This window comes from Cibotium barometz, chromosome 53, assembly GCF_041138505.1.
Source record: "Cibotium barometz isolate CiBa-2024 chromosome 53, ASM4113850v1, whole genome shotgun sequence".
Taxonomy (NCBI): domain Eukaryota; kingdom Viridiplantae; phylum Streptophyta; class Polypodiopsida; order Cyatheales; family Cibotiaceae; genus Cibotium; species Cibotium barometz.
In genome coordinates this window covers 19,468,386-19,482,491 of record NC_141098.1, presented here as the reverse complement: position 1 = coordinate 19,482,491, position 14,106 = coordinate 19,468,386, and the positions used below count along the sequence as shown (strand labels likewise).

At 46.9% G+C, this 14,106-nt stretch overlaps 1 protein-coding gene across 5 annotated transcripts in view; it reads right to left on the bottom strand.

Annotated features, from left to right (window-relative positions):
* Positions 1–14,106, bottom strand: part of LOC147608374 (uncharacterized) — an 81,840-nt gene that overhangs the window by 51,179 nt on the left and 16,555 nt on the right. For all 5 annotated transcript variants that reach the window (XM_086789318.1, XM_086789317.1, XM_086789316.1 and 2 more), the window contains one exon: positions 10,496–10,687. In XM_086789318.1, coding sequence (XP_086645444.1) covers positions 10,496–10,687 — 192 coding nt within the window. The remainder of the gene's footprint in view (positions 1–10,495; positions 10,688–14,106) is intronic.

Sequence of the window (14,106 nt, the reverse complement as noted above, 5' to 3'; positions counted from 1 at the left end):
CCATCATCCCGAAGGACATCCTTCATGCTCATCCTTCATACTACTTGTGCCCTGTATTTTGTCATCAGCTTGAGCTGTGTCGTCCTCTTCACTATGACCTCTACTGAGTGTGAACGATACAGTGAAGAAAGTGAAGGACATGTATCAGTGTTCTCTGAGTAGTGCAAGTGTTCTCATTCCTTTCGCAATCTTGTCTCTTCTTGTGTCGTGTTCCCCTCCATAGTGTCCTCTGTGTTGCATTGTGAGCATCGAGGACTCCGTACATACTGTCCAGAGAAGAGCCACCACGTAGTGTGCCAGGCAACCAGACCTGCTACAAGTACACTAAAATTTGGCACGCCGGGTGGGACTCTCGAGGAGTCCTGTTAGCTCACTCTTTCCTCTATGTTGTGTCCTCTCTGCATGCCCAATACCATAGTGACATGGGACGGGGGGAACGGACCCTAGGGACGGGGAACGCCTGGGACGGGGGCGGGACGCCCGCGGGACGGAGGGACGGGGACGGCAGCCAGAAAGCGCAACGGGAACGCCGGGAACGCGTCCCGGGAACGTTCCGGGAACGGCGTTCCCTGTCCGTACGGGAACGGTCAAACTGACCGTTGCGCAGTTTTTGACCGTTGGGCGGGGCTTCAACGGCTGTCTCTCCTAGCCGTTTGGTGATGCGCATGGCTGAAGCTCTCCCACATGGCTCCCCTTCTTCTATATAAGAGACCTCCATGCTCTCCTCAAGCCATCTCCTCTCCAAGCTCTCCCTCTCCAAGACCCAAGGCTCAAGGCTCAAGCTCTCCCTCTCCAAGCTCTCCTTCTCCAACATCCAAGCTCTCTCTCTCCAAGCTCACCCTCTTCAAGCTCTCTTTCTCCAACATCCAAGCTCTCCCTCTCCAAGCTCACCCTCTCCATTGTCCAAGCTCTCCTTCTCCAACATCTCCATCCCAATTCTCCATCTTGACTCTTTCTCAAGCTCTACCATCCATCTCAAGCTCTACTCTAGTCTCTATCACTATGGCATCCTCTTCTCAAACCCCTTCCTCTCCTCAACCCGGGTCCGCCGCCGCCTCCACCACTTCAACACCCGCTCCATCACGAAGAAGGAGGCCCGCCGTACATCGATGGAGTTGGTGGGATGAGGTAGAGTGCTCACAATACGGTCAAGGGGGTGGTTCAAGACCATGGGTATGTAAGCTTTGCGGCTACAAGCGAACCGGCGGTGCCCACAAAGTGCGTGCTCACTTCTTGCATGAGCCCGGCAACGAAGTGCAATTTTGCAAGGAGGTTTCGGCCGAGAAGAAGAAGGAGCTCCTTGAAAAGCTTGTGGTTTATGAGGCGGCCGAGTTGGCAAAACGCAATCCTCAAGTGGCCGTCGACCCCACATCCTTTGTGAGGACATCAACGCCGCATGTACCTCGTTCATCAAGAGAGGCATCCGCTTCCCGGGGACGCCAAAGTACGCTTGATGAGAATTGGAACCCTCAATTGAAAGAGGAGGTGGACATGGCGGTGGCACGATTCTTCTTTCATGACCACATAGCATTTCGGGCGGCACGGTAAGTCCTTGGCACTATGCTCATGTACTATTCAAAATTCAAATATCATGCTCTAAACTTTAAACTTTAAAGACTAAAACTTAAAAGACTAAATGATGGTAAAAATCTGAATTTTGTTTGTGTTTTGCATATGGTGTTTTGGATAGATCTCCATACTTTCGGGCCATGTGCAAATTGATAGCGGAGTATGGACCCTCTTATGTTCCCCCCTCTTCGGAGACCATCCGCACCTCTCTCCTTGACAAGGAGAAGGCAAGCGTGGAGGTGGCGGCCAACCACATGAAAGAGCAATGGGCTGAAAATGGTGTTACCCTCGTCGTTGATGGGTGGAGTGACACTAGAAAGCGCTCCATCCATGGAGTTGTTGCCTACTCACGAGGGGAGACATACTTTGTCGACTCCCATGATGCTTCCGGGACGGGGAAGAGTGCCGAGATACTTGCTGCGGAGTGGGCAACAACACTAGAGACGGTGGGGGCGGAGAATGTCATTGCCATATGTGCGGATGGAGAACCGGCAAATAGGGCGGCGGGGACAATTCTCCAAGCAACCTATCCTCGCATCACCGTGTGCTTTTGCATGGCCCATTGCCTCAACAACCTTATCAAAGACATAGGGGCCTTGGATTGGGTTGCACCTGTCATTGAGGGTGCCAACAAAATAGTGACCTTTGTCCTCAACCATCACAGGGTGCAGCACGAGTTTTCCAAGAAGTCAAGCCTCTGTCTTCTTAAGTATTCCGAGACGAGGTTTGCATTCAACTTTCTCATGCTAGGCCGCTTGTGTACATGTAGCGGGGCATTGAGGGGACTCTTCCTCAGTGATGAGTTTGCACGCACTTCAGAGGCTTCCACGACGGTCGGCAAATTTTGCAGGGAAAGGGCGGATGATGCGGCATGGTGGGAGGAGGCCAAGGCGCTTGTGGAGATGGTGCAACCGATTATTGATCTCCTTAGGGTGGTGGATTCCACTCAACCATGCATTGGCAAAGTGTATGAGGCAATGGATCGCATGACAGAGAAGCTAAAAGCAATGTTCAAAGTCAAGCCTCACTATAAACAGGTCAAATCCCTATGTTTGAAAAGGTGGCAAGCCTACCACTCTCCCCTCCATGCTGCTGCCTACATTGTTGATCCTGAGTTTCAAGGCAAAGGGCAACACAAGGACAAAGAGGTGAGCAAAGGCCTTCGACAAACCTTGGATCGCCTTTACACTAGTGAGGAGGATCGCCGCACAATCAAGGACCAATTGCAGATTTATAGAGAGAAGCGGGGGGCTTTTGGTTTGGCAGATGCACAGGCGGACCGCTTCAAGGTAGGGTCTGCACTTTGGTGGGAGGATTATGGTGCGGAAACTCCAAAGTTGCAGGAATTTGCTGTGCGCGTACTCTCACAGGCTTGCAGTAGCAGTTGCCTAGAGCAACTCTGGTCAGTTTATAGCCACATTGCCTCTAAGAAGAGGAACCGCCTTGGTGTACAGCGTGCAAATGATTTGGTGTTTGTCAGTGCCAACTTGCGAATGCTTTGCAAGGGCTTGACAAAGAAGGCAGATCCTTTCACCGAATGGGAGCAGGCACAGCAGGACCCACATCTCTCTGATCAGCAGAGGGCCGAGATTTTAGAGGAGCTTGAGGTTGTGCCCGAGGCATTGTCCCCCCCACCTCCCCCTCCCCTCCCACTTGAGGACCAGCCTATGGAGGACTTCACCGAGGAGGTCACGATTGATCTTCACCCTCTTGCCTAGTCTCTTGACTCTTGAGTCTTGTATCTTGGCACTTAGTCATTTTGCCTTGAGTGTACACCCTCCTTGGGCCTTTCATTATGCCATTTGGCATTTTTGTTTAGATTGATCATTGTACACTCACTTTTGTTTATCATGCCATCGGCGCCCCATTATAGTTTTTTGCTAATACGACTATGCATTTCAATTTTCTCCTCTTTTTGGTGCAATTTTGTGCTTAATGTCTTGGTTTCTAAGTGTAAATCAAGTGTGTTAAAAAAAATTGCAAAAAAACAATCGTTTTCAGATTGCCGTTTTTTCCACCGTCCCCGGGACGGCCTTTTGCCCCGTTCCCGTCCCGTTCCCCGTCCCCGTCCCCGTTCCCGTTCCCCGTCCCATGTTTCTATGCCCAATACACATTCCCGTCGTAGTCCGGTCAGCCCATCCAAAAATCCTCTCTCAATACGCTGCTACAGTCGGAAGAGGTTCAACTACGTGCCACCTAGGGACCCTCTTCCACCTCTTCCTATGGCGGCCAAACCTTAGTAACCCCATCCTCGACAGCAGTTGTTTCTACCCTCCACACCACCCCATCCTCAACAGCAGTTGTTTCTGCCCTCTCCACCACCCTCTCCTTGACATCAGTTGTTTCTATCTTCTCCACCTCTCCTATTTCCTTGACAGCAGCTGTTTCTACCCTCTCCTGTTTCCCCACCTGCATCATCCTCTTTTGCTCTGTCTGTTGCTCGGGCGACATCCACGATGGTGGCCGCCCCTGCCGCCAATCGCCTCTAGAGGGCCATCCCTGCGTGCCCCCACTCTCGGTTCCCCACATGAGGTGGTATTCCGTGTTGATCAGGAGGAGGGCACAGAGCGCATTGAGCCCAGAGCTAGTGTAAACAGCCCATCTTGCCGGATGGCCTGCTACTACAACGTCATCTGCACCCTTTCCGCACACTTTCATTGGCCAAAGATCATTGCCTCAAGTTGGTGGATCCTTATCCTATGTTGAGATATCGAGCTCGTCTAGTGAGGCGGTGGCCACTGATGACCCGCCTGGGGGATAGGCCCCACACTTACACCACTGGCATGGTTGGTGAGATCTTGGGTGATATGCGGCCAGTGGGATGACAGGCTGTGTGACAGCCATTCTAGAGACTGGCATAGTTATAGCGCCAGCTCATTTAGTCGGGTTCACACTATAGAGAACCTGTGTATGTATTGGTTGAGTACCTTTCATATTTGAACTCTTATCTTGTATATGGTGTGTTGAGTGTTGAGTAGAGAAGAAGAAGAAGATTTTCAGCCTCTCACCTTGTGTGTTCTCTATTAGGGTTTTGTGAGTGTGTGTGTGTGTGCTTGCAAGAGCTCAAGCTCTCTTCCCCCCTGCATCTTTTCATGGTATCAGAGCCTGGTTCGTGCTAAGGGTTGAGCTGCAAGCAAGAGAACCACAAGAAGCGGTACGAGGGTAAGAGCTTCAACTACTCTTCCCTATTGTGTTGGTGACTACACCCTTGTCGGGAGCTCTACAGGAGGCACCGGCAAACGGTCTCTGATTGAGGAGCTTTCTTCGCGGGAGTAAAGCTATAGGGCAACTATACAGTCCTATCGGACTGCGATTTTCGGGCGCGTCTGGACCTCCGTTTTTCAGAAAGCAGGCGAGTCATCAATTCTCTGCAGAACTCTGTTTTAAGAACTGCAGGAAGACAGATTGACTGTGCAGACACTGTGGGTGCTGCAAAGAGGTCTACAGTTGCCATTGGGTGTATGTATGCACATTGAAGTCACTGGTTGTGCATTTGAGAGTACTACAGTACCGCTGTGCAGAAAATACAGCAGTTTGTGCAGAAAACCAGAGTGCAGTTTCTGGTAAAATTGTGTGTTTGGCAAGATGTCTAATGATGGCATAACACAGATTGTGGCTGAGAAGCTGGATAAGAATAACTTCCATGCTTGGAGGTTCAGGTTGACGAATTTCCTGATGGGAAAAGGCTATTGGGACTACATAGAAGGTGAGCATGAAGAGGCACCGGAGATACCGGATATAAATCCGACTACTGCAGATGTAAAAGAGTTTAAAGACTGGAACCAAGGAGCCAGGAAGGTTATGTATTGGCTTTCCATTAGTATACAGGACACCATGATTGGGCACATTCAGGATGCCAAGTCCCCCAAGGAGGCGTGGGACACCTTGGTAAAGCTCTATGAAACAAATACCAAGGCACGTAAGATACAGTTGAAGAATGAACTTCATATTGTGGAGAAAAAGAGCATGTCTGTGAATGACTATGCGTTGAAGATAAAGGGTATTGTGGAATCCCTTGCATCTATTGGTGTGTCAGTAGATGATGATGACAAGGTGGAAGTCTGTCTACGTGGTCTCGCGCCACAATACAAGGCGTTCAAGACGTCTATTCAGACTCGGGAAAACATTCCCAACTTTACAGATTTGGTGTCTATGCTGATTATCGAAGAGAAGAACTTGGGTGAAGACCAACAGTCTTCACAAAGCAAAAACAGTTCAGAGCAACAGGCCTTCTACACGAGTTCAGGAAGAGGACGAGGTAGAGGAGGCCGTGGACGCGGTCAAGGAGGTGGCCGAACAGGTAATCAGAATTATGGTCAGCAGCAGCAGCAGCAACAACAGTCCCAGAATTAACAACAACAACAACAACACGCAGGTGGAAGAGGCAAATTCAGAGACAGGGGGAGTCAAAGAGGCCGTGGAAATTGGCAAAGGCAATATAATGATGCACGTGAATGCTATTATTGTGGTAAGCCTGGACATGTGCAGGCAGAATGTTATAAGAAGCAAGCTGACATGCAAAATGGGAAAGTGCAGCAAAACAACTATGCATCCTCAAGCAAAAATAATGAGGACAATGAAAGGTTGTTTGTTATGCAGCATGTTGTGAATGCCATGTCTGAAAATGTTGATGCAGCACAAAAAGATAATGTATGGTATGTGGATTCAGGCGCTTCGAACCACATGACAAGTCATGGGGAGTGGTTCAAGGAGATGAAAAACCCGGAAAGACCAAGTTTTGTGGAAACAGGGGATGACACTGCTCATCCAATTGTCCACGTTGGAGATGTGCCATTGTCTATGCAGGATGGCAAAGTGAAGTACCTTGCAGATGTACTTCATGTACCGAACATAACAAAGAATCTGGTTTCAGTTGGCCAGATGATTGAGCAGGGTTTGCAGGTTCGGTTTAACCCTGATGGGTGTTATGTTGAAGATTTCAAAGACAAGTGCAAGTTGGTTGCAAAAGGCAACAGAGTGGGCAGAATGTTTACGTTGAATGTAGACATGCCTGAAATGAGTGCTGCAATGTTTGCAAATGGTTCAGGAGTTGTTGCAGACACAGACATATGGCATAAAAGAATTGGACATGTAAATGTGCAGAGATTGAAGTCTATGCAGACAAAAGGAATTGTGACAGGGCTGCCAAAATTTAAAGTGGAAGGTATGCAGAAAATATGTGAAGCATGCCAATTTGGGAAGCAAACAAAGCATGTGTTTCCACGTAATAGATATGTGAGCAGAAATGCACTAGATGTTGTGCATTCAGATGTATGGGGTCCTACGAAGACCATATCTATGGGAGGCTGCAGGTATTATGTGACCTTCATTGATGACCACACGAGGAAAGTGTGGGTATATTTCATGAAGGAGAAGAGTGAGGTGTTCACTCACTTTCAGAATTTCAGAGTTTTGGTTGAAAAGCAAACAGGGAAATATGTAAAGTGCCTAAGGTCAGATGGAGGGGGAGAGTACTTCTTCAATGAGTTCTCTGAATTTTTTAAGAAGAATGGTATTCGGAGACAGTTTACATGTAGATACACTCCGCAGCAAAATGGAGTTGCTGAGCGGAAAAACAGGCACATTGCTAAGATCGCGCGAGCATTGATGGAAGAGAAGAATATGCCGCATTGCTATTGGGCTGAGGCTGTTTCTACAGCAGTATACATCATGAACAGGACTCCAACTGCAGCCATACATGATGTAACTCTAGAGGAAAAGTTTACAGGCAGAAAACCAGATTTGTCTCATCTGAAAGTCTTGGATGCATTGCATATGTGCATGTGCCAGATGAGTTGAGAACTAAGCTGGATCCGAAAGCTGAAAAATGTGTGTTTATTGGATATTCCCTTGAGCAAAAGGGATACAGGTGTTATAACCCTGCTACACGTGAGTTGAGGGTAAGCAAGGATGTTGTGTTTGATGAGATGAGCAGCAGGTATGTTGCTGAAAAAGAAGCTATTGGGGCTGATGTGAGTGGAAGTGTGGTTGCACAGAATGCAGGTCAGCAATCACAGTCTTTGAGTGGACCAGGAGAGTCCTCATCTAGTGGGTCTGTTGATAGACCATAAAGTGGAAGGCTGCGTCATAATACCAGTCCTGCAAATGTGATTAGTACATCACGAAAAGGAAAAGAGAAAGTGGTTGAGCCCCTTGGTATGCCTGACATTTCTGCAAGGCATTCTCATGTTGATGGAGAGTCTAGTGGCTCAGATATGAGCCTTGATGAGGAGCTTGGGATCCCAGCTATGAGAACACCTGGTGTAAAGAAGGCTATGGAAGCCATGAATGAAAAGCTGCGAAGATCTGGGAGAGGGAAGAACCATGTGCAGAGGTTTACTTATGATGGTTATGTGGCACATCACTATGCATATATGGCAAAGGTTGTGCAGGTTGTTGAGCCCACATGCATTGATGAGGCTGTTGGAAATGTGTGTTGGGAGAAAGCTATGGATGAGGAGATGGATGCACTATATGGAAATGAAACTTGGGATTTAGTGCAATTGCCTGAAGGCAAGAAAGCTATTGGATGCAAGTGAGTGTACAAAGTAAAACATAACAGTGATGGAAGCATAAACAGGTACAAGGCTAGATTGGTAGCCAAAGGATATGCGCAAACATATGGGATTGATTATGAGGAAACTTTCAGTCCAGTTGCCAAGATGGCAACGGTGAGAGTTGTGATAGCAGTGGCTGCATCAAAGCAATGGTCTTTACATCAGATGGATGTAAAGAATGCATTCTTGCATGGGGATTTGCAAGAAGAGGCGTATATGTTGCAGCCACCTGGTTATGAGGATGTGGGTCACCCCGAGCATGTTTGCACGTTGAAGAAAGCCTTGTATGGCTTAAAACAAGCACCAAGAGCATGGTCTGACAAGATTTCTGAATATCTTGTCACTATTGGCTTTCATGTAGCCAATGCAGATTTCTCGCTGTATGTGAGACATGGTGATAGAGGAGTTGTGCTTGTTGTCATCTATGTAGATAACTTGATCATTACGGGGGACCATGATGTAGAGATCTTTGATGTAAAGATCCTGCTTAGACAGAAGTTCAAGATGAAGGATCTGGGGGAGCTCAGATATTTCTTGGGCATTGAGGTGATTAGGTCACCACATGGTATTGGATTACTGCAGAGACAGTATGGCTTGGACATGTTGTCCAAATATGGTATGACAGGCTGTAAGCCTATTTCTGTGCCATTGGATCAGAATGGCAAGTTGAGTGCAGATTCAAGAGAGATCTTGGAGGATCCTACTATGTACAGGAGCATAGTAGGAAGTTTGATATACATGACGATCACCAGACCAGATTTGAGCTATGCTGTTGGGTTGGTGAGTCAGTTTATGCAGGTTCCACGGAAACCGCATTTGGATGCAGTGAGACGCATACTGAGGTATGTGAAGTCTACTTTGCATTGTGGACTATTTTATGAGACTGGGACAGAGATATGTGTACATGGGTACACAGATGCTGATTGGGCTGGTAGTATCTCAGATAGAAGATCTACCAGTGGATTCATGTTTTCTTTGGGGAGTGCTGCTGTGACTTGGAGCAGCAAGAAGCAGCCTACGGTTGCTCTATCGAGTATAGAGGCCGAGTACAGAGGAGCTGCTATGGCAGCATGTGAGGTAGCTTGGTTGAGAAAGCTACTTGCAAATTTGGGTCTATCAGTGAATAGACAAGTTGTCATTTTCTATGACAACATTAGCAGTATACAGTTGGCCAGGAACCCAGTCTTTCATGCTCGTACGAAGCACATAGAGGTCCACTACCACTTCGTCAGAGAGAAGGTCTTAGCAGGAGACCTTGACCTTGTTTATGTCAGCACAGAGGATCAGGTAGCTGACATCTTCACCAAAGCATTGGGTACAGAGAAGCTCCGCAGATTCAGGGCTTCGCTTGGTGTACATGATATGGAGTTGAGCTCGAGGGGGAGTGTTGAGATATCGAGCTCATCTAGTGAGGCGGTGGCCACTGATGACCCGCCTGGGGGATAGGCCCCACACTTACACCACTGGCATGGTTGGTGAGATCTTGGGTGATATGCGGCCAGTGGGATGACAGGCTGTGTGACAGCCATTCTAGAGACTGGCATAGTTATGTATTGGTTGAGTACCTTTCATATTTGAACTCTTATCTTGTATATGGTGTGTTGAGTGTTGAGTAGAGAAGAAGAAGAAGATTTTCAGCCTCTCACCTTGTGTGTTCTCTATTAGGGTTTTGTGAGTGTGTGTGTGTGCTTGCAAGAGCTCAAGCTCTCTTCCCCCCTGCATCTTTTCATCCTAGACATAGGATCCTAAGATGCCCTTGTCCAACGGTGATTCCTACTCTAGTCTCTCATAGCCTCTTTCCTCTTTGATTTCAAGCCTCACAAATCGGCTCAACTGTTGAATTTCATGGTAGAGTTGCAGCTATGGAGGGTCAAAGAAATAAATCGCTATGGAGTGTAAACAGCAAACTATGAAGGTGAGAAGGTTAGAGAGAGAACAAAGCTCTTGGAGAAAGAGAGAGAAGTACACAACTCAATGATGTGACTATTGATGGATTTTTTCAATGAAGTACATGCACCTTTACAAGTTACAAAGGTTGCCCCAATGACATCACTACTTATGTCACGCACACAAATATCTAGATCTTATTCGATACCCCTCTAAGAGGTGGTTCACACACAAGAAATACCTTGATCCCAACATCAACTACCTAGACCATAGCCCATCTACAGGAGTGCCACATGTGACAGGGAAGAAGAGAGCGAGAAACTATTTCAAGTGTATGCACAAACTAATTTAAATTCCATACTAGCATTCAAACTGCTTTTTCTATTTATTCCAATGCTTTATCATACGACCATTCAATTGCTATATAAAGCCTTTTGGAAAAAAGGAAAATCAGCATCTCTTAGTCTTTTAAAACACTTCACCAGTTGTAAAGGGATCACGGGTGGCAACAACTCCTTTGCAACCTTTGTTACACGTTTGGACACTCTTTTTACACAACCTTTTGCAACTTTTAGAAGCAACTCAAACTTGTAAGTTTCTTCCCCATCATCATCCTCCTCGTACGGCTCTTCAGTGTAACTACATTTGATTCTTCCTCTGACAACTCTTGGCCCCTATAACACAAAATTCAGTTATTAGCAATGGCAACAAAAAAGCAGTCACACATGAGTCAGCATTCTATTTGTATAGAGGTTGGTCACACAAAAGATCTATTTATTTAACCTTGAAAAATAAAAGCAAACAAATGCATCTTCTGCGCAATGCAAGACAGAATGATTTGCACAATTGCTAATGCATGTGTTGTGCTTGTTTTTGTAGGCGGTCCCTAGGAGGGTGATGGGTCTCCACTGCCGAATCTCCAATCTGTCACAACCCTCTTAGGGAATCAAATGTATCAATCCCTCTGATAGCCTCTCCGGCATGGAGCCCTTGGTCATAATCTCATTGAAGACAACTTTGAAGGTGCCTTCCATGAGATCCCAATGATGAAGAAATAAGGAAACCCGAAGCCCATATTCTCTTCGACATTTGCCCCTGGGGAGTGCCATCAGAGCCTCCGCAAGCTCCTCTGTAATAAAGGGTGTCAACTAGAAAGTCCAGAGAGCGGGGGGGGACCACCTCTCTCGGGTGCCGCCAAACCCACTCACGCACATTCATCACCTGAGAGGATAGGGGGGCACCCGTGAGAAGGGAACAGAAGAACTCCATGGCAATGCCTCGCACCAAGGGGGTGGGGATCCGCAACTATGGATACATCCTAGCCTTGCAACCTGCGCAGATAACATCCCTCTGCCTATGTGGGCGTGTAATCTCAAAGAAATCTCCGATGAAGCTGTCACCTGCCTCGGTCCAAAAGGAGGTTGTAGCATGGTATCTGTACTCAGCCCTCCGCTCCTCAATGGAGCTAAGGCTACAGCCAACTAGATCTCAATCCACGGGCTATCCGGGTGCTCTCATGAAGCTGCTACAAGGAGGCAAGGCTCCCACAGATGCTCCTCTCCTGCTCACTGAAGCCATCCACTCTGCTCTATGCGGCCTCCTATAACAGACTGTTGATCTCTCTAAGGCCTCCATCCAAAGCTCCGACAGCTGAACCAGGGTGGAAATCCAGACTACCAAATCTCATCAATCCTACTGCAAATCTCGGAATCTTAAATGAGGCAGTCTCAAATCCGGGTGCTCAAATGTATGTCATGCCTCCATGGGTCCTCCTAGGGAGAGAATGACGGGTGCATGATCGGAGAAAGTAGTGCCTACCAGAATACCAACCATGCCACATGTAACTTGGTTGAACACAATGCTAATCAATACACCAAGATTTAATGGACAACATACTCAATAGAAGAAGTAATTTTCTGAATTGACAAGAGACACACAATGAGCCGAAACGGCCGGCCCCTTCCTCAAATAAAGTACATTGATCTTGGGAGAATCAAGTACATAGTGTCATGGGCATTTCTGACCAAATTTCCATACCAATGCATATGAATGCAGTATTACAAACATTGTGGTTGTCGGTGTAGATTTGCAACTCACACTACCCTCTCAAGTGCCCATGTTCCCTATGTCACAAATCGAGGAACTCCCAGAACGACAATAATAGATAGACCAACACTTCAAATTAATCAGAGCATCACAAGACAGCGGAAGAACCTTAAATAATACAATAACACCGCACTAAGCCAAAACGGCCAGCCCCCCGTAGTAACTTCTTTATTCACACAGAAGCTTTTACAAGATACCAAGGTGCGAATGCATACAGCACTAGATTTTCCACAAAGCATCAACACAAATCTCTTGCCTAGATTTCTATCCAGAGCCAAGATACAAACATAGCACCCAAAAGCCATCCGTAGACAGTTTCAAAACAATCCCATAAATTGTCCATATTCTGTGCCAAATCAGCCCCAAAACAAAGTCATGAACAGTCCCACAAGAGCTCTCAATTCAACCCAAAAACAGCACCATAAATCAGCCCATAAATGAGTCGACCAGCCCCGTCAAGCTCTAGGAGAAGGCGGCCAGCCATGTGGCTGCTCTGGAAGAAGTCAACTAGCTCTAAGGCTGCCCTGGAAGAAGTTGACCACCTCTATAGAAGGCACGGAACGAGTCAGCCAGCCCTTTAGGGGGTAAGGAGCAAGTCGGCCAGCCCTGTAGGAGGTAGGGAGCAAGTCGGCCAGAAAGCAAAGGAGAGAGAGAGAGAGCTCCAGAGTAATGCGCATCTCCAAAAACAGCCCCAATCCCTTCTCAAATAGAGTCGACTAGCTATATTTGCAACACTTTTCCCTTTTTGCCCAAAATAGCTGAACTTGCCCAAAAATATCAACTTTTTGGCTTTTCTTGGCTTGCACTCCAAGTTTTAGCCCAAAAATATCAACTTTTATGCTTTTCCTGGCTTGATGCCCAAGCTTCATCTAGGCGCCTCCTTTTGTCCACCTGTCCATGTCCAAAATAATAATATGTCCAGCCCGTCTTTAATGATGTGTGAACACACACACTTATAAACATTATAAGTCACTTTTATTGAATAAAATCCCATGCTGCTTTTGTTGTGTGGCCATCTTTCAGGCCAAACCATGCTAGTAAAGTGCTCTAGCTTTCTTTTGTGGAAAATCCCCGTTCACACCTTGGTTCGGCTCCCCAGTGTGTGAAACACTGGTCAAGACTCATGAAGGGACCAAATGGTGACATTCCCTCCATCTTATATAGTAGTTGTCCGCAACTGTATAAACCTCATACCACTGAGGTATCCTTCAAGAATAGCAGATGCATTGCCAATCCGAAATATTTCATAATTCCAACATTAAAGCCATAATTCACAATCCGACAATAGATACGGGCACAAGAGCCAACCGTATCAAGAAAGAAACTTTATCCATATCTTGAGTCAACAACTCTAATAATAACCAGACACAAGCACAAGAGCCAACTATGTCTCAAAAATGCATCCATAAGCCGGATAATAACTAGACACAGGCACAAGAGCCAACTGGATCCCAAATATATATAAATCCATAAGCCATATAATGAATAGACACAAGCACAAGAGCCAACTATGTCTCAAATGTCCATAATTCCAAAAGTAGCTTTAAGTACCTGCAAAAATAAAGAAGTAGCATTATACATAGCCACAAAACATCTTGCCATGCCATTGGACTGCATAACCACCCCTATGATCCATGCGCATGCCCAAGCCATATGGTTCACCAGGGCAACAACCCTTCCATGAAACCATAGATGCTCTCCAGGGTTTCCCCTTCCACGAGGCTTCACTCACCAGGGCAACCACCCTTCCATGAATGAACATGCTCGCTAAGGTTTCTCCTTCCATGAGGCTTTACTCACCATGGCAACTGCCCTTTCATGAGTTCATGCGAAAGAATTCACTCACCAAGGTTACAACCCTTCCATGAATGAACATGCTCGCCAGGGTTTCACCTTCCATGAGACTTTACTCACCAAGTTAACTGTCCTTCCATGAGTTCACTCCATCACTCACCAGGGCTACCACCCTTCCATGAGTGAATCCAGA